Source organism: Ciona robusta, chromosome 6 (assembly GCF_009617815.1).
Source record: "Ciona robusta chromosome 6, ASM961781v2".
NCBI classification, from domain to species: Eukaryota; Metazoa; Chordata; class Ascidiacea; order Phlebobranchia; family Cionidae; genus Ciona; species Ciona robusta.
In genome coordinates this window covers 4,750,110-4,775,311 of record NC_143240.1, presented here as the reverse complement: position 1 = coordinate 4,775,311, position 25,202 = coordinate 4,750,110, and the positions used below count along the sequence as shown (strand labels likewise).

At 38.0% G+C, this 25,202-nt stretch overlaps 2 protein-coding genes across 5 annotated transcripts; both read right to left on the bottom strand.

Annotated features, from left to right (window-relative positions):
• Positions 1-220: 220 nt before the first annotated feature.
• Positions 221-18,165, bottom strand: LOC149735203 (uncharacterized). Of its 3 annotated transcripts, none has more exons than XM_089879389.1 (17): positions 17,959-18,163; positions 17,743-17,818; positions 16,941-17,055; positions 10,491-10,656; positions 9,751-9,948; positions 8,227-8,303; positions 7,897-8,070; positions 6,256-6,395; positions 4,825-4,888; positions 4,315-4,767; positions 3,498-3,653; positions 3,211-3,279; positions 2,401-3,030; positions 1,997-2,126; positions 1,162-1,288; positions 746-934; positions 221-330 (listed from the first exon to the last, which is right to left on the bottom strand). In XM_089879389.1, exons 2-13 carry the CDS (start codon positions 17,758-17,760, stop codon positions 2,954-2,956), a joined length of 1,707 nt encoding a protein of 568 aa, XP_089735515.1. In that variant the 5' UTR covers positions 17,761-17,818; positions 17,959-18,163; the 3' UTR covers positions 221-330; positions 746-934; positions 1,162-1,288; positions 1,997-2,126; positions 2,401-2,953. The 3 variants fall into 3 exon arrangements, with proteins under 3 accessions (XP_089735515.1, XP_089735513.1, XP_089735516.1); XM_089879387.1 differs by having other exon boundaries at positions 891-934; XM_089879390.1 differs by lacking the exon at positions 7,897-8,070 and having other exon boundaries at positions 891-934; positions 17,959-18,165.
• Positions 18,166-19,678: 1,513 nt separating this feature from the next.
• LOC149735202 (uncharacterized) lies at positions 19,679-25,050 on the bottom strand. Of its 2 annotated transcripts, none has more exons than XM_089879365.1 (2): positions 20,901-25,050; positions 19,679-20,742 (listed from the first exon to the last, which is right to left on the bottom strand). In XM_089879365.1, the coding sequence occupies exon 1, from the start codon at positions 24,744-24,746 to the stop codon at positions 21,372-21,374; it is 3,375 nt and encodes a 1,124-aa protein (XP_089735491.1). In that variant the 5' UTR covers positions 24,747-25,050; the 3' UTR covers positions 19,679-20,742; positions 20,901-21,371. The 2 variants fall into 2 exon arrangements, with proteins under 2 accessions (XP_089735491.1, XP_089735492.1); XM_089879366.1 differs by having other exon boundaries at positions 20,667-24,506; positions 24,805-25,050.
• Between the last annotated feature and the right edge of the window lie 152 nt (positions 25,051-25,202).

Here is a 25,202-nt window from a genome sequence, read left to right as displayed (position 1 = left end):
CACCTATTGGTGAGGATCAATAAAGCAACAGTACCAGCAGAGGGCGTAAGTGCATTTATTAAAGATATGACGAGGTGTTTTGGAACAAACCCAATATCCAACTAATGATTTTCTTTTTATTATGCTGTGTTTTACATATACATAATCTATTCTATTGAGCAAAACAAACTACTACACCCTCAAAATTAAACCTTACTGAAATACATAAGAAGTGTATTAATAAGTTGGTTATTTTAATTCTAGAATTTATTTCTTTTATTTCTTCCTTTCATTCCTGATGTAACAATGGTCAATCCAACCGACTGCTTTCCAGAAGATCGAACAACATTTCTAATGAATGATTGTATGAGTTACAATGTATGTAACTTGTTTGTCCTCGCATGGCGGGGCAAGGACCGTCGTATAACACGGGTGTTCTGTTTCATACACCTTGTGCCCGCTTACAAGTTACCACAAATGTAACTTATTTATCCTCGCATGGTGGAGCAACAACAGTTGTTATAACACAGGTGTTCTGTTTCATACACCTCGTGCCCGCTTACAAGTTACCACAAATGTAACTTATTTATCCTCGCATGGTGGAGCAACGACAGTTGTTATAACACAGGTGTTCTGTTTCATACACCTCCTGCCCGCTTACAAGTTACCACGTATGTAACTTATTTATCCTTGCATGGCGGGGCAATGACAGTCGTTATAACACAGGTGTTTTGTTTCATACACCTCATGCCCACTTAGGAGTTACCACGTATGCAACTTGTTTATCCTCGCATGGCGGGGCAACGACATCTGTTTTAAACGCCTCGTGCCTGCTTACAAGTTACCACATACTTGACAGCAAGTATGAGGTGTATAACTCGGCGGCGAGCATGAGGTACAACAAGCAATACCTTCTCCTTGCTTCATCGCTTGATTGTAGGCTGGGGGAACAATTCTGAAAATATTTCAAATTAAAAAAGTATTGTTTGAAAACAATAACATTTATCTCTTTGAATACGATAGCAAAGATCAAATTATTAAAACAATGAAGAAAAGGGATACGCAGCAAAATGACACGTGATGGGTAAAACTACTTGAGTAAAAATCTCAAATAAAAAGCGTGGCAGCTAAACCCAACATACAATCAACTCATATTGAGTTTTATAATTATCGCAAACTTACACAACTGGCTGAAGCTTGAATGTTTGTTGCTGCACTGAGATCGGGTTTCTTGAATGAGGTTGCGTCCTCGTCCCGTACACTAACCCCCACATCAAACAAAACATAATCAAACACTTCATAATTGTATCTGTGATGAAACAATGAACAATCACAATGCTTAATAGACAATGGTTTCCAAACCACAAACAAAGGGATTTAGCGTCGCAATTGAGGAAGTTGGATTTTTCTTAGAATTTCTAATTCAAACGTTTATTACTTGGTAGCGAGTATCACTTCTAAAGTTTGTTGCCGTTTAACAGAACAGACGTTGCCAACAATAGAAACTACACGAATGTAGAAAAGCTGTCAATGTTATTTCCAAGATTAAACTTTAATGAAATTTACGACAAATGTTTGGTCCATTGAAATATTAAATTTTAAATGAACATTTGTTTACACAGCGGACAGTTTGAACAGCACATTAGCAGCTCAAGAATTAGATCGCAACAATTATTATTAGCTATCTTGCCCAAAGACAAATATACACTAGTGGCAGCATTGAGCTGTAACTGTCCTTGACACAACCACTTGAAACACCAAGTCACGTATTACAACGTACAAGTAATTGTATATAATGTGCAACCTGTCAATCAAACTTTAAATGACATCATCATGACATAATACATTAATATTATTTATCTATTCGGAAACGATAGCAAACATCAAATTAATTAAAATAACGAAGAGGTGGGGATTTGCAACAAAACCCCAGTCTTTCTACACATTATGACACAATAAACACAATATTTATGTTTTCAAACACGACAGCAAAGAATTAATCATACAATCTACTTACTTGTTATTACACATGGGGGACCATTATAGTGGCAGCAACGAGCCTCGAACCCGGTATCCTGTAGTCTAGAATCGAACATACATAACATGCATGGTCAATACACATGGTTGTTCATTCTCATTGTATTACTCTGTTAAAACAAATTCATAAAAATCTAATATAATATAGTTGACATATTATAGCAATGGTAAATACCAACAACAAATTACAACGTTAACATAATAATACGGCAGTAACTTTATGGGGATTCAATAATATACTGATGATGTCTTGGCAAAGGACGATGTTTATACTAGGTAACCAATGTATATAAAACAATGTATATAAAAATAACATAAATATTAATAATGAAACAACACAATAATCATTACGTCACAATCAATTTTTGTTGCTAATTCCCAAACCTGCAAGTTTTATTCTCATTCAACATGGCAACCAAACTCCCCAATGTAAATCAAGGGCGACATCTTGCGGTGGTAACTGTATTGCAAGGCTGTCACCAGGTGGCGGAAAAGAGCTTGTTTCATTATGGGAGCATATACTGCGTTAGACATCTCATGACGTCACTTATCATTTCGCAGTACATTTCCTTCTCGTGACGTAACAATATCAAACATCTCACATCGTTACGTCACTATCGACAAAGACGTCACAATATCCCATCTTGTTATTTTGACGTCACAACCGCACAATTGGAGACATTCGAAGTTCGCGATGCGTAAGTGACGTCACAGGCCGCATTGTGACATAGAAAAACGAGGTAAATAATTTGTACAAAAATGTTTATTACGAAACAATGATGAACATCTATCGCTACCTAGTGGTGGCTTCGGTTCGCAGCATTTAGTGGCAGTGCGACATAGAAATAATATAAAAATGAAGCAGGTGGTGACGTAACAATTGAAGACAAATGGGTATGACGTCACAAACGAACACAATGGTGAAGAACAAAGGTGATTATTGAGCGCTGACCATCTCCAGTGTTGCCGGATGTTCTTTACCTCGAAGATTCAAAACTTTACCAGTGTTGCTATCTGTAAATATGAGTTTATCATCCTAAATTATCATCCATACATAAAAACAATCACCCACAAAGTTACATAGGTGGTAACAACAATAGTTAGCGGGCACAAGGTGTAAAAAACAGAACACCCGTGTTATAACGACTGTCACCATACATACATATAACACAAACGATAAGTTACAACACCTACCATTATGGTGCTGTTGGCCAAACTTCCAGTGTTGATTGTATTGTTGATATCCATAATCCACAAACTCACCTGCGATTAAACGTTAGTATTACTCTTCGAACACGATAGCGAAGACTAAATTGTTTAAAACAACCAGGAGAAGGGAATTAACAGCAAAAGTAAAGATGTTAAACACGTTGTAACTACCCCGTGGTTGCTGAACCAAACATGAGTTTTATTGAAATAAATTACGATGTAACTGAAAGAAAATAATCTTTATGACATCACACCTCTCTACCCCCACCTACCTGTCGGAGCGTACGCGGTTGTGATCGGGGCAAAACTTGACCCAGAGTAACCCCCACTGTTGCTGGGTGAAACTGTCGCGTTTGCAGTGTTGGTTTGTGATGTCATTGGGCTGATTGTGACATCACAGTTAGCTCGAGGTTGATTGTGAGGTAACACTGTGAAAAGTATTTTTACAAAAATATTATTTGTCTCTTCGAATACAACAGTGAAGATTAAATTAATTAAACAACGAAGAGAAGAAAATTAAAAGCAAAACGACAGTCGTTAAAACACGCTATGGGTAAAATCTACTTGAGTAAAAATGACCAAAAACCCGAGATGGATATATAGGATTTCCATGTTTCTCAAACAATAGGGCATTGTTATCGAATATTGCGCAATAACTTAATCCTACCTCTCTGCTGCCACCCAGTGGTAACTGATATTTACACAAGGTCAAATGACTGTTTGTTACGTAACAATCACTAAAAGCTTCTAAAGTGATTCGTGCATTGTGATGTCATAGTTAAGATGAAATATTACGCAACAGTAGATATACTGCGGGGTAAGATGGTTAGGGCGTAATGTCCCATATTTGCTAGATCGTGTTTTAAACAGTTACCAGCGTTCTTTCGTGAGGAAACGGTTTTCTAATTATTTAAATATTTATGTTTATTACTAAATGAGGGGATGTAAGAAGAATGAAACATGAACCTTCTTACCCCAACTTACTATATATTGGTTTAGAAAGCGAATGACTTTTTATTTTTATGGTGAAATTGTGATGTCACGGATGTCATAAGCATGCATTATGATGTCATAGATAGAATGAAATACCTGATTGTGATTGGTTGGTTTGATAATGACGTGATGATGATGTCGTTGTGATGTAACAATGGTAATTATGAGATGTAGGGGGGAGGAAAGATGGGACAGGGGGTAAGACGGTACGGGGTTGGTAATCGTCATTATATGGGGGTTGTGGGTGAAAGTAGGGTTCCTGGGGTGGGTAAGGGGGGTAACGGGTGTCGTAAGTTGAAAACTGGGTTGTTTGGTAGTTTGTGGGGTAGGTGGGTTGTGTGGGGGGGAATTGGGGGGCTTTGGGGTAAGTAATGGGTTGGGTGGGGGGTTGTTTGGGGAGTGGGGGGTCTACAGGTTGGAGGGGGGTGAGTTGCGTTTCCGGGGATGCAGGGTTAGGGGTGTTGGGGTTGGTATCGGGGGTTGTACGGGAGTTAGAGGGGGGTGCCGTCTCCTCCTTCACAAAAACTTTACCTTCGGGTGATTTTTGCGCTGGGGTGAATGATGGGGTTAATGGGGTGACATGTAACGGGTGAAAAGGGGATTTACCTGGGTAAGTAGCTACGTTGGGTGAATTCGTTGAACCGCGACAATCGTACGAATAATCCAATCCCTGGAACATAGAAATAATACAACATATAAAGACAGAAATATTATAAATAACGTAAACATAGAAATAATATACAGTTATAAACATAAATAATCAACATAGCCATTTTAAAATACTCAGCAACAGTACATGTACAGTAACAAATGGTCATGCTAATTAACATTGGGAAGAGAATTGGCAGCAAAACAACATTCTTATAAAGTGTGGTTGATAAGAAACAAATATTATTTCAATGTTGTTTATGTTTAATACGAAATTAAAGAACTTAAAAAAACTTTCATAAAAGTTTAAATTGTAAAAGCATGAAGATAACGTATAATTTGCCCACAAACCGATAGTTTCGATTAAAATGGCGACGAGCGGTGTAATTTGTGCTTTGTTTGGGACCCTGGGACCCATTTCATTATCCTGCGGATTATGGCAGCGCAAAACCCATTGTTGCGTAATAATGGGGCTTGTGACTCCTGGATAAAAGAGAGAGAAAGGAGGAAAAGAGAAAAAAGAGAAAAAGATGAGCAAAGAGTAGGAGCAGTTTCACCACTCCTAATTTTGTGGGGAAAATTTTGAAATATTTTTGAACAATTTCGTTTTACGAGTGAAACGAATGTTTCACAACATTATATATTGTTTCTATGAATTTAATTTAAACGAAACAAATCTTGTTCTGTTTGCTCGGGTGACTTTATTGTAACAGGTGGCACGGACGATGATAATTAATAAGGTAAACACCGAGTTGCCACGGAGATGAAATTATTTTTAATTTTTATTATAAATTTTTCTTTATATTCTTAACATATTGACAAGTTTTACAATTCTGTTTGAACATTAGTTTGTTATAACATGGCCTACATTGTTACACGTAAATTACTTTGTTAAACTGTGATTATGATGTCACAATCCTCAACCAATGGAGCGGAACGTGATTAAAATTATTTTCAACTTTATTTATTTTATTCACTTTTTTTATATTTCTTGTTTTGAACGTTAAACACATTTTAAAGTGTAACGTATAAACTATGATTATGATGTCACAATCCTAAACCAACGATGCGCGAAACACGATTTTAGTTGTCGTGACAACACGGGATATTTAGGGTTAGTGGGTTGGGGGGTGATTCACCCCCTCGTACACCTGGGGCGTGGTATATGATATCTATGTTTATCGCTTAACATCGGAAATACTTTGGTTGAAACATGATATAAGATATCTATGTGTACAACCAAGCTTTGACGCTCTTTCCCACACCTTATATTTATAACGGGTTTTAACGACTGTAGTTTTGCTGATAGTTCGAATTCTCTTCTTTGTTTTTATCATCTTCACAATCATGTTTAAATAGATAAACACATTTATGTTATTTCTATGTTACCTTGTTTTCTTTACGAACGAAATTCATCTGAGAAGTCACATGACTTGATTGTTGCATTGTGGGTAATGCTGTGGTCGATGAAGCGAATCTATTGAAACCGTTCATGCGCGACACCTGCCCGATGTGCTCGCTGTAGTTGTCTAAGAATGATATTTCTATGTTTATTAAATATTCATAAAAAATACATTATGACATCATCATTGAAAAGTTGTGGTTGGAAAATATTTTTTGTAATCAAAATTTATTTAATGTGTTGACTGAAATTTAAATATTTTGCTGTTTGATATAATATGTTTATGTTTCAACCGTACTAAGGTCTCATAGGATTTAAGAAAATACAAAACTTTTGTGAAAAATATTTTGTCTAGTTTAATTTTATTTAAATATTTATAAATGTTATTTTTATGGATTTACTTCGGCACAAAGTTTATACTGTCGGCGAAGTTAACTATGACATCACAACCGCTTGATTGTGATGAAACACCTTGTCCTTGTGATGTCATAGTGATCTAATTATCTACAAACTACAATGTTACTTGTCTGATGTCATTATCGTCAATTATGATGTCATAGTAACACCATCCTTGGTACGTGGTGTATCAATGAACAACTTAAGTTTAATTTTGTTGTTGATGTTACCAGGTATAACGTAATATTAGAATCATTTCTTTTACAGAAAATGTTTAAAACATCAAACTGTTAATATTTCATCTTTCATACATCAAAACAACAGGAGTGATTACACATTTCATATGTTATTATTTCAACAAAACCTAATATTTTTAACTTTTACTAAAAGTCTTGGTAGCTTTCATATATTATGTAATAATAAAAATATCTCTCCTTGTAAAAATATATAATTGTACCAACATTTCGTCTGCTGTACAGCAAGGCATAACCAGGGTATTACTGTTTCTTTAACAAAAGATTAAGTTTTCATATTTAATTACTAACTTTTGGCAGCCCCACATAAATAATTGAATCACCCATAATTACCCCGGGCGTGGTTGGCAGCGAGCATGAGGTTAAAAGGTGAATCATAGAAATTATTTTCACACATTCACCAAAGTAAATTGTTGCACAGTAGCCCAACGAAACTTAGCAACCGAATACTTTGATAATCTCTTGTTAAAAATCAAGAAGCGTAACGCTGGCATAGAAATCTTATATAATTTAGGAGCGACCTCAATTACTGGGAAACCGAACACCCCGTCCTTTCATCTGCCGGCAATTTCGCAACCACCGACCAAATTATGTCGATTAATGCCCCAGTTGTGCCGCAAATCCCCTCATTGTTACATCATAAACACAACAATCACCCTTCGTAAAATAAAATTCTAAAATTTTTTGATTCAATTCTAGATTTTTGTGAATCATTGTTTGTTGTCTGTGATGTCACAATGTTAGTTATTACATCAACAGTAACCTGAACAATGAAGTTTGTTATGCAAACAATCGTTTGCGACTGTCTCAGACTCTTTTGTGATTAGTCCAATCAAGAAATGGGGTTTGTGATGTCATAAACCAGAACAATCGACAAAAATAGTAATTTAAAAATTACAAACTTTTTTTAAAAATTTTTACTTAAAATATTTTTTGAAGCGAATAATTATAAAAATAATGTTTTTATGTTCCACTCACCGTTATGATTATAATGGATCCCATTTTCGGCTTGTTTATAATGTGTTGGGTCTGTTTCAGTGGTGGGGGGGTTATGTGGGGGAAGGGGGTTGTGGGGTAACCTTAATATATCGTTAATCGTGTACGTTCCGCGAATCTCGTGTTCCATTAATATCGGACCGTTTGTGTGGATACCTGGGGGGGGGGTGGTTTAGTATTACTATATTCTATATGGGTGAGGTTATATGGGGTGTTAGTCCATTAACCTAATTCCCTCTTCTTTATTGCTGTATTTAAAGAGATAAATAAAATATACATATATATATACATATAAAAAAGTATATAAATTACCCAGCGATGACGGCGTCATTGGGACCATGAGTTGTTGGTGCGACTTTGCATTTTCTGCAGCTTTGTTTCGGACAATCCTAAACAACAACATTATGACATCATAATAAACATTATGACAAAGTTATTAGTTTTGATTTTTACTGATTTAAGAGTTACAAATATTCAACATAGATATCTTATATAAATGTAATCTAGCATAGAAACCCTGTCCCTATATAACCGATGCATTGTGACATCACAACCCCGATTATCCACCAACAATGCACCGTGTGACCTCATAAACCCATATAGTTACCTGGTATTAACAAACCAGTCATCTGGAAAATCTCAGAGGATTTTAATTTAAACAAAACGGGAGGCAACATAAACATCTTATAAATAGAATCTTATTTTAACGTTGGTGGCATTTAAATTGTTACCCCACCCTCTATATATATATGTACCACCTTACCCCACCCTCTATATATATAAGTACCATCTTACCCCACCCTCTATATATATATGTACCATCTTACCCCACCCTACTATATATATATATGTACCATCTTACCCCACCCTACTATATATATATATGTTCCATCTTACCCCACCCTACTATATATATATATGTACCATCTTACCCCACCCTACTATATATATATGTACCATCTTACCCCACCCTACTATATATATATATGTACCATCTTACCCCACCCTACTATATATATATGTACCATCTTACCCCACCCTACTATATATATATATGTTCCATCTTACCCCACCCTACTATATATATATGTACCATTTTACCCCACCCTACTATATATATATGTTCCATCTTACCCCACCCTACTGTATATATATGTTCCACCTTACCCCACCCTACTATATATATATATATGTTCCATCTCACCCCACCCTACTATATATATATGTACCATCTTACCCCACCCTACTATATATATATGTTCCATCTTACCCCACCCTACTATATATATATGTTCCATCTTACCCCACCCTACTATATATATATGTACCACCTTACCCCACCCTACTATATATATATATGTTCCATCTTACCCCACCCTACTATATATATATGTTCCATCTTACCCCACCCTACTATATATACACATGGGAGAAATCTTCCCCATGAATTACAAACATGTCTGGTTAGTTTATAAATACCCGCCCCCTAATTAGGGGGTTAGTGGGTTTACGTGGCTGAGTCACCCAATATTTCATGGAATTGTTCTCAGGTCATGTGTTCTACTATGTCATAATGAAGCATTATGATGCAACAGGAAGTGACAAGCATCATTATGACATCACAAAACAGGAAGGGGAAATCAGAAATGAGAAAATTACTTAAAAATATTTTTGTTTTTTTTACATAATATAAATTTTAATACTGTTATGATTTTGTATGTTTTTAAGTTAACACTTTATACACAAAACACAATTTCGGGTAATTTTTAGAAAATATTTAAAAAAGTTACAAATATCCTCGTATTATATAAATACATATACATATAGATAACTCACCTATTGATCGAACTAACACTGGGTACATTATCATGGTCACAAATTCCCTCACTCAACAATCGGTCTCGTATCTCCCAAGCAAACATAGTTGGATTCTGTCGTTTATAATCACATATCTTCTCCACTACCCGAGGTGTAGCTACCTTAGGTTTGCTTCCACCGATAACACCAGGTCGGATGCTGCCTGTCTCGTAATATCTGGTGGAAGTGAATACAAGTTTAACCGAGGTAATTCATATATTGGCCATACTATATATTTATCTCTAATATTAAATATATATATTCCCCCGCAACAATAATGAGAATATATAGTTAGTTTATGAATCTCTGATTACGTTACCAAAGATTAATTAACTAAAACAACTAAGAGAAGTCGATTGGCAATCTTACAAATAAATAATATGTTAAATTTTCTAACTTGTTAGGTACTGTTGAAGTATAAAACTAGGATAGATATGACGTAACAGTAGCATTTGTTCCATAATAAAGCTTCTAGAATGTTACCATTGTGACGTCGTAATTACGACACAGTTTGTTCAAATTATTAGAAGGTTATAATTTGTGCCGTTATAATGTGGGTTGTTCGTAATAATAGGGATACCAGCAATGCTAAATAAGCTAAAAATACATGTTGTGTAGAATGAATTAGTGTTTAACTTTTTAAGTTATGTCACAAACTTTAATCTTATGTCATATACACTTCATCGTTACGTCACACACTTTATTATTACGTCACAAACCTTGCTAATATCTTGCTTACACAACCATGCGACACCCGGAGTTGTCTAGCAATGTCACAAGGTCGAACCCCTATGTGTGCTTGGTCCACTATTTGTTGTCGGACTTGGTCGGGTAATGGTCGGCCGTTCACGTAAACCCCGCCCAACTGGTTCACCCCACCGTGCCCTGGAATATACGGGGTTAGGTTATTGTATGTAATGTAATATTGAGCGTTATAACACGGGTGCTCTCTGGGTAATTGATGTGTTTGTCAAAAAAGTTAAAAATATTCGCAATAAATTATAATCGGTAATCGCGACGACTGTCTATTAGTTACGATGTTATTTGCGCCAAAACAAAAACTCTTCCTATCATTGTGAAGCAGAATTCACCAAGCGTTGGATTGTTCACCCACTAATAGGGAACGTGAGCTGGGTTTAGACCGTCGTGAGACAGGTTAGTTTTACCCTACTGATGAAGTGTTGTTGCGACAGTAATCCTGCTCAGTACGAGAGGAACCGCAGATTCAGACATTTGGTTCATGTGCTTGGCTGATAAGCCAATGGTGCGAAGCTACCATCTGAGGGATTATGACTGAACGCCTCTAAGTCAGAATCCCGCCTGGAAAGCGACGATGCGTTCGTGCCTCGGCCTCGAGAGGCATAGTTAGTCGGCCCGAAGGGTCGTCGGTAGAGCCCATATCCGAACGAAGAGTCCGCGGCAAGTGTCGGACTCGCAGTCGGTTGATCCTCCTGCTCGAATGGCGGGGTGCTAAATCATTCGCAAACGACCTAGTTGAAGATCGGGGTGTCGTGATCATTAGAGCAGTAATCTCACTGCGATCTGTTGAGAGTAAGCCTCAAGATCTATCGGTTTGTCCGGCCAGTAGCTCGGACGAAAGCTACTGGCCGGATTTTCGCTACCGTATTTGAGGAGATTTTTATCTCTTCAAATACGGTAGCGAAAATAAAATTAACTAAAACAACGAAGAGAATGGAATTTGCAGCAAAACGACAGTTGTTAAAACACGCTATGGAAAAAGTGTCGAATAAAAACGTGGTCGCTAATTTATAAATTTCAAGAAATAACTTTCTCCATAACTAACAAACCAGAGCTAAGTCACTAAAATTTTAAAATGTTTTTCTAAAAATATTGAAACAAAATGGCGACCGGCTGTGGTTGGGTTTGGTTTCCGGGGTCGGATGGGTAAAGTCTGGGACTAGTTTACCCAATTACATGGCTGGAAGGGGGGTGTTAATGTTTCAAACATGGGGGGGGGGCGGGGGGTTATTGTTTTTCATAAATTTAAATTGCTCTGAGTTTGTGTAAAATATTAAAACATATGGAAAATGTGTCACAAAATAATTAATTTTTTTTTATGAAAAGATAAATATTATATATTAAAAATATTCGATCAATACTACTTTGTTGTGATCCTGTAATATGAGAATATTGATTGTCGTTGAAAATATGGGTTGTTACAATAAATATTAAACAAACGTTTTATAATGGATGGAAAATGACTTAATTGAGGAATTACTCCCGAATGTTGGCGCGATTACGCGACGCGGTTTCCAAATATGGACAAGATGACTCTATTGGAATGCGACCACTAGTGAGGGGGGGGGGTCTGTCTTTTAACAAAAATCGGAAATTTTGTCACATTGAGAAAAATCGGGCAAAGGACAATCCGTATTATGACGTAACTGTGTTTATTATTACGCAAAAATAAAATAGAAATAATGTTTAAATGTCTGTAACAAAGTATGCTCACCGCAAAGTTAAATTAGTTTTAAATATTTCTATATTTCCTTTTTTCAATCGCTGTAACAAAGGCGGAAAGTAAAAACAACAATCGTTGAATAAAACAGAATTATAAAATTTATTCGATATAAAAGGCGTGACCGTTACACCTTACAAACAGTATAACGTTGGATACAATTTAAAATTAAAGTTTTATCCGTAAGAACAGGTTTACTTAAAGTTCCCGCATTTCCCACGCCGTCCGTTAAGTTTCGGTCAATTAAATTCCTACAAGCAACCAACAACAAGTTCAAAACAAGCACAAACTACAAATTATACGCTCTATTGAACGTAAGTGAGCCGTGTTACGTCACAATACAGAAAGTTGATTTAAATTTAAGCGCCAAAATATTTGATTATAAAACATGTTTTATATTTTAAGTGAAAACTGATTTTTTAATTAAATTAAAACATTTTTTTGCGTGTCGAGGCATCGACGAATTCATATCTTCGCGACAATGAACAATTATTCGATTGTTTATGTCATAACACGCAGTTTGTTTGTAGAATCAATCGCTTATGATGTCATTATATAGACATTTTTTATTCATTAATTAAAAATTCGATTATTACAAAATAAAAGCGCGAGTCGCGCTCTGGTTGTTACGTCACAATATCAATTGAATCAACTTTATCAGACCGTTACGTCACACGCTGGCATCAACGTGACGTCATTGATGGATGACGTATGAACTTATGACGTCAATTATACTTCACGGTCTAGTTGGTAACCAGCGCGCCACCAAGCGACAAAATCTTATGAGGTCAATATATAATGACGTCACAATTAATTCATTTTCGAAAATTATAGAAATATTTCTACAAATTCGTCGAAACATCGAAATATTTTGTTAAATAAACAAAGAATATTTAAAGGGCGGAAAATATTTAAAACAAAATGGCGTCGATGCAAAATCTTAAGACAGTTAATGATTATGACGTAATAAAGCACGCGCTTGATAAAAATGAAGACATCCGAGAGTCATTGTTCACGATTGTTGACTTCATAACAGAATAATTGTCAACTACTCGAGCGTCGATGGCCAATTTAAGATTTTCAAGTTTTTTTTTTTAACTTTTACAAAATATATTTTATTGAATAAAAATGTTTCCTGTTTTATTTAATAATGAAGAGATTTCACCAAAGCTATAATGAATATTTGTGACTGGTATCCGCCATTGATGGGCCCCGTATAAAAACAATGGCGTTCCACTTTCCAACAACTAAAATCACAAAGTTTGTTGGGGAGGGAAGGAATGTTAATTGAACGGCAGTGTTGACCAAAACAATTAATTATGTTAATTGGAAATTAATTGTGCATCACTGAAATATAAATTTAAAAAAAATTATTTAATTAAGTCATGGACATCGTATATTATGTTGTTTTAATAGAAATAAAATAAAACAATAAACAATCAACGCTGGTTTGTCATAACTTGTTTATTCTATCAAGGGGTCGAGTGTTCGCGCGCACCTGCTTATTATGACGTCACAAGTAACTCAAATTATGACGTCGCATAAAACAATAATCGAAAGTTTGCTAACAATGATCATAGTGAGATCATAATGGGTTCATTATTACGTCATTAACACGAACAAATTACACCCAGCTACGCCACAATAGTGTTTGTTACGATTCAAGACATTCTGACGTAACAAACTCACTTGTTTTATTATAGAACAGGCTACAAGTTTTATTTATGACGTCATAGTAGGCTTGGAAAATTTAGAACACGGTTAAATCGCGATTAGTGATTGTGACGTAACATTAGATTGTTACGTCACAAACAAATGCTTCGTCACAATCACTGTGAGTCAGTTTTAGGGAATTTTAAACAAAAGTTTCAATTTTTTATAAAATGTGTTAATGTTGCGACAAAGTTTAACCGAAAACATCGAAAATAAACCGATTATTCTAAAATTCCACAAATTTCAATGAAAATTCATCATTGTCATATATTTTATGACGTCACAATACAATATTATTACACAGTGTTAATGTATAGTTACGTCACAATACCAGTAGTTTCGCCCGCGATGCGAGGTCGAGTGGAAGTGTCATGACGTCACAATAGACACTTAGCGGCGAAGACAATGAAAGTTCGCTACAAATGTTTCACCGAAGACACGAATGTGAGGATAAACAACGGATGGTATACCCGCTGTATAAACAACCGTGGATAAATAGCGAACATTGTACTGTTATAAACAACAAACATGTTACAGGGATAAAAGCCGAACATTATACCAGGATAAACATCAAACAGACATCCGACCTATTTAAACAAATCGCCTTTCCACCAAATGTTTAGAAATTCTAGAACATTCGACACAGGATGACAATTGAAACAAATTGTTACGTCACAATTACACCGGAAAGCCGAGATTTTGTTCTGTGACGTCATAAAGTAACAATTTATTTTATTACCGAACAATCACCTTACATATGACGTCACAAACGTTTATTCTAACATCATAAACACGAATTATCCGCTGGCGTCGCTATAATCGCGATGTTTCAAACTAAACTAACATTCTAGATCTCACCTTATTACGTCACAATACCCGACAATCCCTTGATCATTATTACTTGTTACGTCATAGAGAAAACTTAGTTAACGATTTAACAAAAATCTACTATGACGTCATAATCTTATCCATTGGATACGAAATAAAAACCTGTGTTTAAAATTTCTTTGTGACGTAATTATGAGCATTGTGACTCCACCATACACGGGAATAATAGCAGGGGTTACTCGAGGTCAAATATTCGAATAATTTTCGTGAGATATAAAAGTTTGGAACGGCGGGTGGTTTTCCCATGCTCGCTGTCGAGTTATAACATGGGTGTCTTCTTATACACCAGACACACATGGTGTTTTCATACACCTCATGCTCACTGCCAAGTTATAACATGGGTGTCTTCTTATACACCAGACACACATGGTGTATTCATACACCTCATGCTCACTGTCAAGTTATAACATGGGTGTCTTCTTATACACCAGACACACATGGTGTATTCATACACCTCATGCTCACTGCCAAGTTATAACATGGGTGTCTTCTTATACACCAGACACACATGGTGTATTCATACACCTCATGCTCACTGTCAAGTTATAACATGGGTGTCTTCTTATACACCAGACACACATGGTGTATTCATACACCTCATGCTCACTGTTGAGTTATAACATAGGTGTCTTCTTATACACCAGACACACATGGTGTATTCATACACCTCATGCTCGCTGTCGAGTTATAACATGGGTGTCTTCTCATACACCAGACATACATGGTGTATTCATACACCTCATGCTCACTGTCGAGTTATAACATGGGTGTCTTCTTATACACCAGACACACATGGTGTATTCATACACCTCATGCTCACTGTCGAGTTATAACATGGGTGTCTTCTTATACACCAGACACACATGGTGTATTCATACACCTCATGCTCGCTGTCGAGTTATAACATGGGTGTCTTCTTATACACCAGACACACATGGTGTATTCATACACCTCATGCTCGCTGTCGAGTTATAACATGGGTGTCTTCTCATACACCAGACATACATGGTGTATTCATACACCTCATGCTCACTGTCGAGTTATAACATGGGTGTCTTCTTATACACCAGACACACATGGTGTATTCATACACCTCGTGCTCACTGTTGAGTTATAACATGGGTGTCTTCTTATACACCAGACACACATAGTGTATTCATACACCTCATGCTCGCTGTCGAGTTATAACATGGGTGTCTTCTTATACACCAGACATACATGGTGTATTCATACACCTCATGCTCGCTGTCGAGTTATAACATGGGTGTCTACTTATACACCAGACACACATGGTGTATTCATACACCTCATGCACGCTGCCGAAATATGACAAGTTTACAAATCGTGACGTCACAATATTTAGTGTCACAGCTGGTATCGCGTCTTGCGCGCTTTCCAACAATGCCTCTTATGGAAAGCTAAGTGACGTAACAATGGTACTTCAAGGGGTATAAGGTGTGGTCTGTGACGACATAAGCACTCCTATCTACCAACAATGCAAATCCCGACATTATTGTTACGTCATCAAAATATATGAAACGTCATCGTGACGTCAAACATGAAAGCGAACTCATAACAAACCGACGTGTGGTCGATATTCACCCGTATTGATGCGGCGTGTAATTTAAACTGTTCAAAGCGTTTCATGAAACTGTGTGAGGATGACAACAGGTCCCGTGTGGATAAGAAACGGAAATCGCGATTTGACCGGAAAATAATCGGCGATTCTTCTCACAGTTATGACGTAACAATCGGGTTTGTTTCAACAAATTTTAACAATCGTTAAATCAACAATATTATGACGTAACAAGAACCAAAACGAAGAAACCGCGATATTTTAACAGGAAGTCACTTCCGCTTGTTTATGACGTAATAAAAAACATCGCGCGAAATTTTATTTTACCAAATATAGATATATTATGACGTCACGGTGATATTCTTTTCCGTAACAAACCAAGTATTATGGTGACGTCATTTACGCCCATTGTAGCAACACTATAGCGTGGAATCGCGTCACAGGTCAACTGCACCCGTGGGGTTCGAATAGTAATTATCGAATAATTAAGAAAACATTAATTGTTTAATTAACCTGATCTTGAAGGGGTGAGTGAGGCCGCCATTCCTGATCCCACGAATGGATGTCCCACACTGGATGGTCCAACCGCCATTGCTGATCCCCAGTTCATATTCAAACTTACTAACACCTGTGTGACGTAATACATGATGATGTCATAATGCAGTGACGTCAGAAAGCTAATTTTGCGATAAATAGACAAAATGCGGTTGCTGTATGACGTCGTAACGCTTACTACGTAACAATGCATAAGAATTCTACAAAATAAATAATTATCCCTAAATCTTTTATGACGTAACAAACCCTAGTTATAGTGATTATTCTGCAACGATCACCCAACAGTGAAAACTTCGAAACTTTTAACTTTATGGAAGATGCGAAGATTTCACTCCAACATATAAGAGACAGGGTGGAAAAAAGGGAGTCGCCTTTTTCTATCGCCGCTCTCGTTTTTTTTAAGCTCTCTCTTCAAATTTAGGCGTAGATTTTACCCCGAGCTACGTCATTATCATGCTACGTCATCACAATATTATTACGTAATACATTAGGACGTCAGCATTTCTAATTAGTTATTATTTCGTCACAAGTAACAAAAACGTTGACAAACGAAGACGCGAAATTCGTTTATGACGTCACAATAGTTTAGTCTCAAAAGCTAAACAATTCTAAAATTTAAACAAATAAAGCGACTTGACCCCTCTGACGTCACAAGTTAATTTGTTCCGTCCGATTAACTATGAAACAATAAACATTGTACACGTCATAATACGTAACGCGATAACTTCCGCTCTTAATCCACGATTGTGACGTCACTTACCTCATGCACTTGTTTCATTATGACGTCACACAGCGTACTGTCAGTTCGACGCAGTTGGACTTCGGCGTGGCGGCGTCTACAGAACAATCAAATTAAAATCAAATTTCATTTATTACGTCACTAGTATCGCGAGTTCATCATTAAGCAACACGGATATGACGTAATCAAAGTTCAGAAATATATTTTATTATGACGTCACAGCACAAAGCGACTTACAATTATAACAATTACAAACAATGCGAACTGTAATTCCAACAATCGCTAGCGCCCACGTGCGGATGAAAATATCTGAAACTGAAATTCTGGAAAATAAAAACAGGATTAAAATACCTTCATAGTTTATGTGGCTGGCGTTGGTGGAAAGCCACTACGGCACGACAAGCCCCCAGCCAATGGTAGTGGGTTTCTACTCTGGTGAGAAACCCTTTGCTGGATAGACCTTACCCAAGCAAGGAAAAGAAACCCATAGACAAAAACAGTCACACCAACAAGCATTCACCGTCAAACGAAAAGTTGCAAGTCTCACAGAAAAGCCCTGCAGTGCGCACGCCACCAAGTGCCCACCTGCAAGAAGTCTAAAGCAAACAACGGCCCTGCATCACCCGACCGCTTATTGAGAAAACATCTTGGTACCGCGATACTCTCGTCGTATCTTCGCACAATATAATATCGTCCGGCTGTTACGCACCGCACCGACCGTTACGACATACTGTGGCTGTTACGAACCGCAAAGCGGCGACGTCCACGTAACAAACCCGCAACTGTAACGTAACTAAGCCGACCGTGACGTAACCGCACCGAACGCAGGGTCATGACGTAGCTGACCCACCGCATCGACGTAAAGCGTAATTGTGACGTGGCCATCGTAACAATTATGCCAAACGCGATGTTGTGTTAAATAATTTAACTTTAGCGGTGTGTTGGGGACTTTATACTAATTTAATTTATTAAAGAATTAAAGGAATTTAAATATTGATATTACTCGAGTATATGTATACTGGGACAGCGTTCTCGCAAAGCAAACCGAGACACTACAAAACCGCTGTAAGATTCAAGTCCCGACAGACAAAACACTCGGAAGGAATGAACACTACAGTAGATGCTAATCTTTATCAAGTATTGTTGCAACAATTCCTTTGCATTTGTTTCAAAGACATGTAGAAGCACTGAGAAGTGCTTGGGGACATAGCTGGCAACATTAGGCCCAGCAAAAACAAAAGCTGGCAACACTGTAAGAGTGCACTAGCTGACACACACATAAACAAACACACTCATACTTTAAGACTAAACCTAAACCACCTGAAACCGACATCCTTTATCGGCGTCTTTGATCTTCTTTCTTCGGCATACACACCTAATTAAGCCTATACACACCTATAATCGGCCTATACACACCTATAGTAGGCCTATACACACATATATAGGCCTATACACACATATATAGGCCTATACACGCTTAAGCCTACAAACACCTCAAACCGGCATCCTTATATTGGCGTCTTCGTCTTTGTTCTTCGTCTGTAAAACAAACGTTATTTAAATTAATATGATCTTCGTGTGGTTGGGCAACAGACATGACAGGGGGTATCTAGATTAACTTAATCACTTCATACGTTCGTTACTTTACATAAGACACGCACACTACAGTAAAATTAAATTTATTTTGAGGTAAATTACCTTGCGCTTTTTTTCTCGTCTTTTTTTGTCTTGTCTGTAACAATCAGAAATATTATTAGACAATACATGCTTGTTACGTCATAATCACCTTCTGCACAACGATGAATTCTTCAGCGATGTCGATTCCTCTGTGACGTCACATACCATGTTCTATAAATATGAAATATGGAAACAATTGATATTATGACGTAAAAATGAACTTACGAAGCAGGCTCTTCTGTTACGTCATCACTGCTTCTGTGACGTCACACCATCGATGTTTCTAGAAAAGAGCTTATGTACGTAATAATGCCAATTGTGATTTATACTTTACCAATTCTTTGATCTTCTTGCTTCGCGCTCATAGCGCAAATATAATTAGAATATACAAGTAATGTGCCTTGCGTCGACACAAAACGCGCATGGGGCCCCATGAAAAAAATTACGAAACGCACGCGTATAACAAACCGCATTGTGACGTGACAAGCAGAAAGTATGACGTCATAAACAGCTACAATTAAGCGTATATCACGAACAAATAATAATGACGTAACGAATCGGTATTGTGACGTAACTATAACAGCAACTGCAACGTCGCGAGTGACGCAATAATTCTATGACGTATAATGATAATAAGTATATGTCTAACTTTTAAGCGAAGGCGAAGTGACGTAATAATGCGAGTGACGTAATAAAGAGATCGCTGGTACGTGTATCTACAATAAAAGGTAAAGTTAATAATAGTTAAACACAAGGCACATTACTATGTTAGTATAATATATGATATAAATATAGTTACTATATATAGTTAGTAGTGGTGCATATAATGGTTAGTAATATAATAGCAATGCAAGTAATCAAATACTTAACTCAAGCCTTGCCGTACGACTTGTTGAAACTTCTAACTTGTAACCTGGTGTGGAACCAACTTCATCTAAACTGCAAACGTGGTGTGAAGAAGGCGTTTTAAGCGAGCCAATAAGCGACAAGCATCGCATCACGTGGGGTAATCAACGTTATCAGCTGGTGCGAGGTGTAAGTCACGTGACTACCTGAAATGCACACTATTACGTAATAATCAGCAATTATGACGTCACACACGACGTGTGCCGCTCGCTTTGCCCGCCTACTCTGGCAATGCTTGCAGAAATATCTGAGTTTATGCTAATATACTGTTCTATATAGGTGTAGCAGTCGGGATTTGCTATGTGCAAACCACGCAGCCTGATATGCACCGACCCTACACTAGGTCACTAGGACTTCCGCACTTAAGCGAACGCGACGCCTCACAATGCCTTCTTCCGGTTCTCCCAATAAACACACGAATTGCAAAGCGACGGTTCTCTGTTAAATGAATGAAATGAATGAATATCACTTAACAGAAGAGGTGAAACTAATAAGGTAGTACGGTATATAAACAGTTCACATAGGAAAACAACATTAGCACCAAATTAGGCTTAATTAACACGTTTGAGGTAACCAATGAATAATAGTACACGTACCAACTTGTTAGGCGATCAGGCGGAATGAAATCCACAATAATGATTACACAATGTCCAAACAAGCAATGTACTTTAACTTAAATCACTGTAAATAGCATCACAATAATCACTTTTATATAAAGAGGTAAACTTAATTAGTACATCACTAATACTGCACATAAAAACTACTTAATTGCTTCAGCTTATGGCTAGTACGTGGCTATAACGCAATACTGTCAAATACGGTTTCCTAATATCCAGACATTACTGATAACACAACGTGGTTCATAACAAAGAACTGCCCACGTGACTGGGTAACCATGACGATAAGCATAAAATGGATACGAGTAAGGATGATGCATGCAGCGTAACTAAATGACGTATGAATGACGTGAAGAATGGATGAAAGTATAATAACTCGCTGTAACATTCCCCCCACGATGTGCGAACGCACATCTAACAACAACAAACAGCGAGGTTTATACAGAAAGATCAATGTTCATCATCTCCGACCTCTCGTACCGCCTCTTGAATCAAACATAGTTTGGCAATCGGCCGTTTAAATGTCCCATGACTGGTTTTCACCATCGCACTTCGAACCAGACCACTCTTATCTGGGAACGTCTCGATCACTCGACCCATCGACCATCTTCCCCTCGGTAGCAAATTGTCCACTAGTAGAACAATATCATCGTTCTCGAAATTTCGTTTCGTATTTGTCCATTTTTGACGTATCTGCAATGTCGGCAGATATTCTTTAACCCAACGTGTCCAAAACTGGTCAGCCAAGTATTGCACTTGACGCCAATGACGTTTAATGTAGTTGTCCTTTTTGTCGAAAACACCAGGTGGTGCTATATCACAATGCCTTGTCAATAGCAAGTGATTTGGTGTCAATGGCTCCTCACCCTCTGGATCCATTGTAATCGGTGTTAATGGCCTCGAATTGAGAATTGCTTCTATCTCGACCATTACAGTTGAAAGTGTTTCGTCTGTAGTTGTTTGACCCAACATGAATGAGCTGAGTATTCTTCTCACTGATCGAATCATTCGCTCCCAAACTCCTCCAAAATGACTCGCTGTAGGTGGATTGAATGACCACTCGATGTCCTTCTGTCTCAAATACTCATTGATTTGAGATTGATCCAGCTGCTTCAATGATTCTTTCAGTACTCGATTGGCACCCACGAAATTTGTACCATTGTCGCTGAAAATCTTCTTTGGCTTTCCTCGTCGACCAATAAATCTTCTTAGAGCGTCGATAAATGAATCTGTAGAAAGAGAATGTGCTATTTCGATATGAACAGCACGCACTGCTAAACAGGTAAAGATGCACCCGTATCTCTTGACTTCGCTTCGTCCTTGCTTAACCATCAGTGGACCGAAATAATCCACACCAACATAAGAAAACACTGGTTCATTTGCTGAAATTCTCTCAATTGGTAGATTCGCCATCATTTGTTGTCCAACCTTTGAATTACGACGACGACAGAAAATACATTGTCCCAACACTCGTCTCACTGCACCTCCTCCTCTTATGATCCAATACTTCTGTCGTAGAGACGTCCAGGTAAAACTCATGCCAGAATGCTGAACTGTGCCGTGATGATCCTTGATTATCAAATCTGTCACATGATGCTTGTTCGGCAATATCACTGGATGCTTTAAATTATAACTCACTGAAGATCGATGCAGACGACCCCCAACACGTAGAACACCATCAATCAAAACTGGATTCAACTTTCTCAGACTTCCTTTTGAATCCTTTCTCTGCGACTCATCCGCGATGATATCTTCAAACTCTGATAATTGTACATGTTTGATTATGGCTTTTTCTGCTTCTTCCATCTCTGTAACACTGAGCGGTGTAGTAGCCACTTTGTTCCTGTCTCGCACGAACATCTGGAATCTCCGCAGCCACGCTACAGCTTTCTTCAGTCTCTTCCATGACGAATACCGAAGAAAGAAATTGCTCCAAAAATCCTGTCCTGTCTTCTTGACTTGAACAGCTGCAATCTTTGCTTCTTTGCATACAAAATCCTCAGGTAGATCACTGGAATTCCACTCCGGTTTTGGCCAGCTCTCCTCTTCCTGGGATAAAAACTGTGGTCCAACAATCCATCTCTCACTCCTGATGATCGCTGACACTCTCAATCCCCGTGACGCATCATCAGCAGGATTGAGTGTAGTAGGTACATACTTCCATTGAGATGTACTTGATCCTTCTTCAATCTTCGCTAACCTGTTTGCAACAAAAACTGGAAAACGTTTTGTTGAGTTATTAATACTTCGTAACACTGCTGTAGAGTCCGTCCAGAAAACTGACTTCCGGACTTCAAAATCCAACTCCTTTTTGAGCACTTGATCCATCTTCACAGCTAGTGTCGCTGCTGTTAATTCTAACCTTGGTATAGAAACAGACTTCAATGGAGCGAGCCTTGCCTTTGCATACAAGAGTCGACACCAAACCTTTCCTTCTTTATCCGTGATCCTCACATAGGAAACAGTCCCATAGCCTTTTGATGAGGCATCAGAAAAATGATGTAGATCATATCCAACAATTTTCGAACAATAATTCAGCTTCAAACATCTTTCGATCCGAAGAGAGGCAAGTCCAGGTAACTCTGTGATCCACTGTTGCCACCTCGTTGCCAAATCCTCTGGAATTTCTTCGTCCCAGCCGAGCTTCTGCTTACATAGTTCCTGCAATATCATACGAGCATACAAAACCACTGGCGCCACAAATCCAAGTGGATCAAACAGTGAACTCACAACCGACAGAATTCCTCTTCTTGTAATCGGCTTCTTCTTCACTGATACATCGAACTGAAACACATCCGTAGTGTGATCCCAACTGACTCCAAGTACACGTTCCAAATGACTTGTTTCTGAGAACTTCTTCACAGTATGTTCCTCCGGAACAGAATCCAAAACTTCTTCTTTGTTGCTCAACCACTTCTTCAGCGTAAATCCTCCACGCTTCAGTAACTCTCGTAGTTGATTGACCAACCTCTTTGCTTGACTGACTGTTGGCATGGACTTTAAACAATCGTCCACATAAAAATTGCGATGAACTGTAGATACAGTTTCTTCGTCGAAGTCTACAGCATTGTCATCTGCTGTTCTTCTTAAACAGTAATTAGCACAACATGGAGATGAGGTTGCTCCAAATAGATGCACCAACATTTTGTGATCCACTGGCTCCTTAGACATATCCCCTCCAGGCCACCAAATGAATCTCAAGTAATCCGTGTCTTCCGACTTCACCTTAACTTGATGAAACATGGCTTCCACATCAGCAACCAACGCGACTGGTTCCTGACGAAAACGTAACAGAACACCAACTAAGCTGTTCATTAGATCCGGTCCCTGCAGCAATTGATCATTCAACGACGTACCTCTATACTTTGCTGCACAATCGAACACCACTCTGACTTTCCCTGGCTTCTGCGGATGCAGAACTGGATGATGAGGTAGATACCACGATCCTTTCGCGTCATCTTCTTCCTCTGTAATTTGCTGAGCATAACCACTCTTCACATACCCGTTCATCGTCTGTGAATACTTCTCTCTCAGATTGCTGTCGTTCCTCAATCGACGTTGCAAGTAACTCAACCTTTGCACTGCCTGTTGACGATTATTAGGTAAACTTGGCGATCCCACACACCATGGTAAACTTAATTGATAATGACCATCTTTGAACTTCGCTGACTCATCCAGCATCTTCAATGCGTATTTGTCTTCTTTTGATAAACCAACACCAGAGTCGAGACCTGAATTCTTAAACTCTGTCTCCCACATCTTCTTCACTTGCTCATGTAAAGCATCTTTACACAGAGACACACGATTCACGCTAATATGCCACATCCTCTCCTTGTCAGGGTGAGTAGAAGCATTTCCAAACAACGACCAACCAAGAACTGACCTGACTGCACTTGGCTCTCCGTCCTCCCCATGTATCCATTGTTCATCCACGAACACTTCTGGTACATTTGCTCCGATTAGTAGCAGAACTTCTTCCACCGCTGGCTTAACGAACTTAATTTCCCGTAGATGATGCCAATCCCTCTCGCACTTGTTCGGGGTAACTGGTAGATCATCGATAACAATGACTTCTTGTAGGCTTATGGCTTCTCTTCCATCCAGAGCTCTAACTGACAAACTTCTTATCAACTTCTGTCTTCGCTGCAAATGACGTTGAAGTTACTACCGGCCTCTCCTTCTGCTGCGGCTTGAACTCCTCTCTTTGATTTGGTTGAAACCCTGTAGTAGGTCTCCTCTCCTTCTGATAAATGTGTAGTAGTGTGTGATGACGTTTCGTAC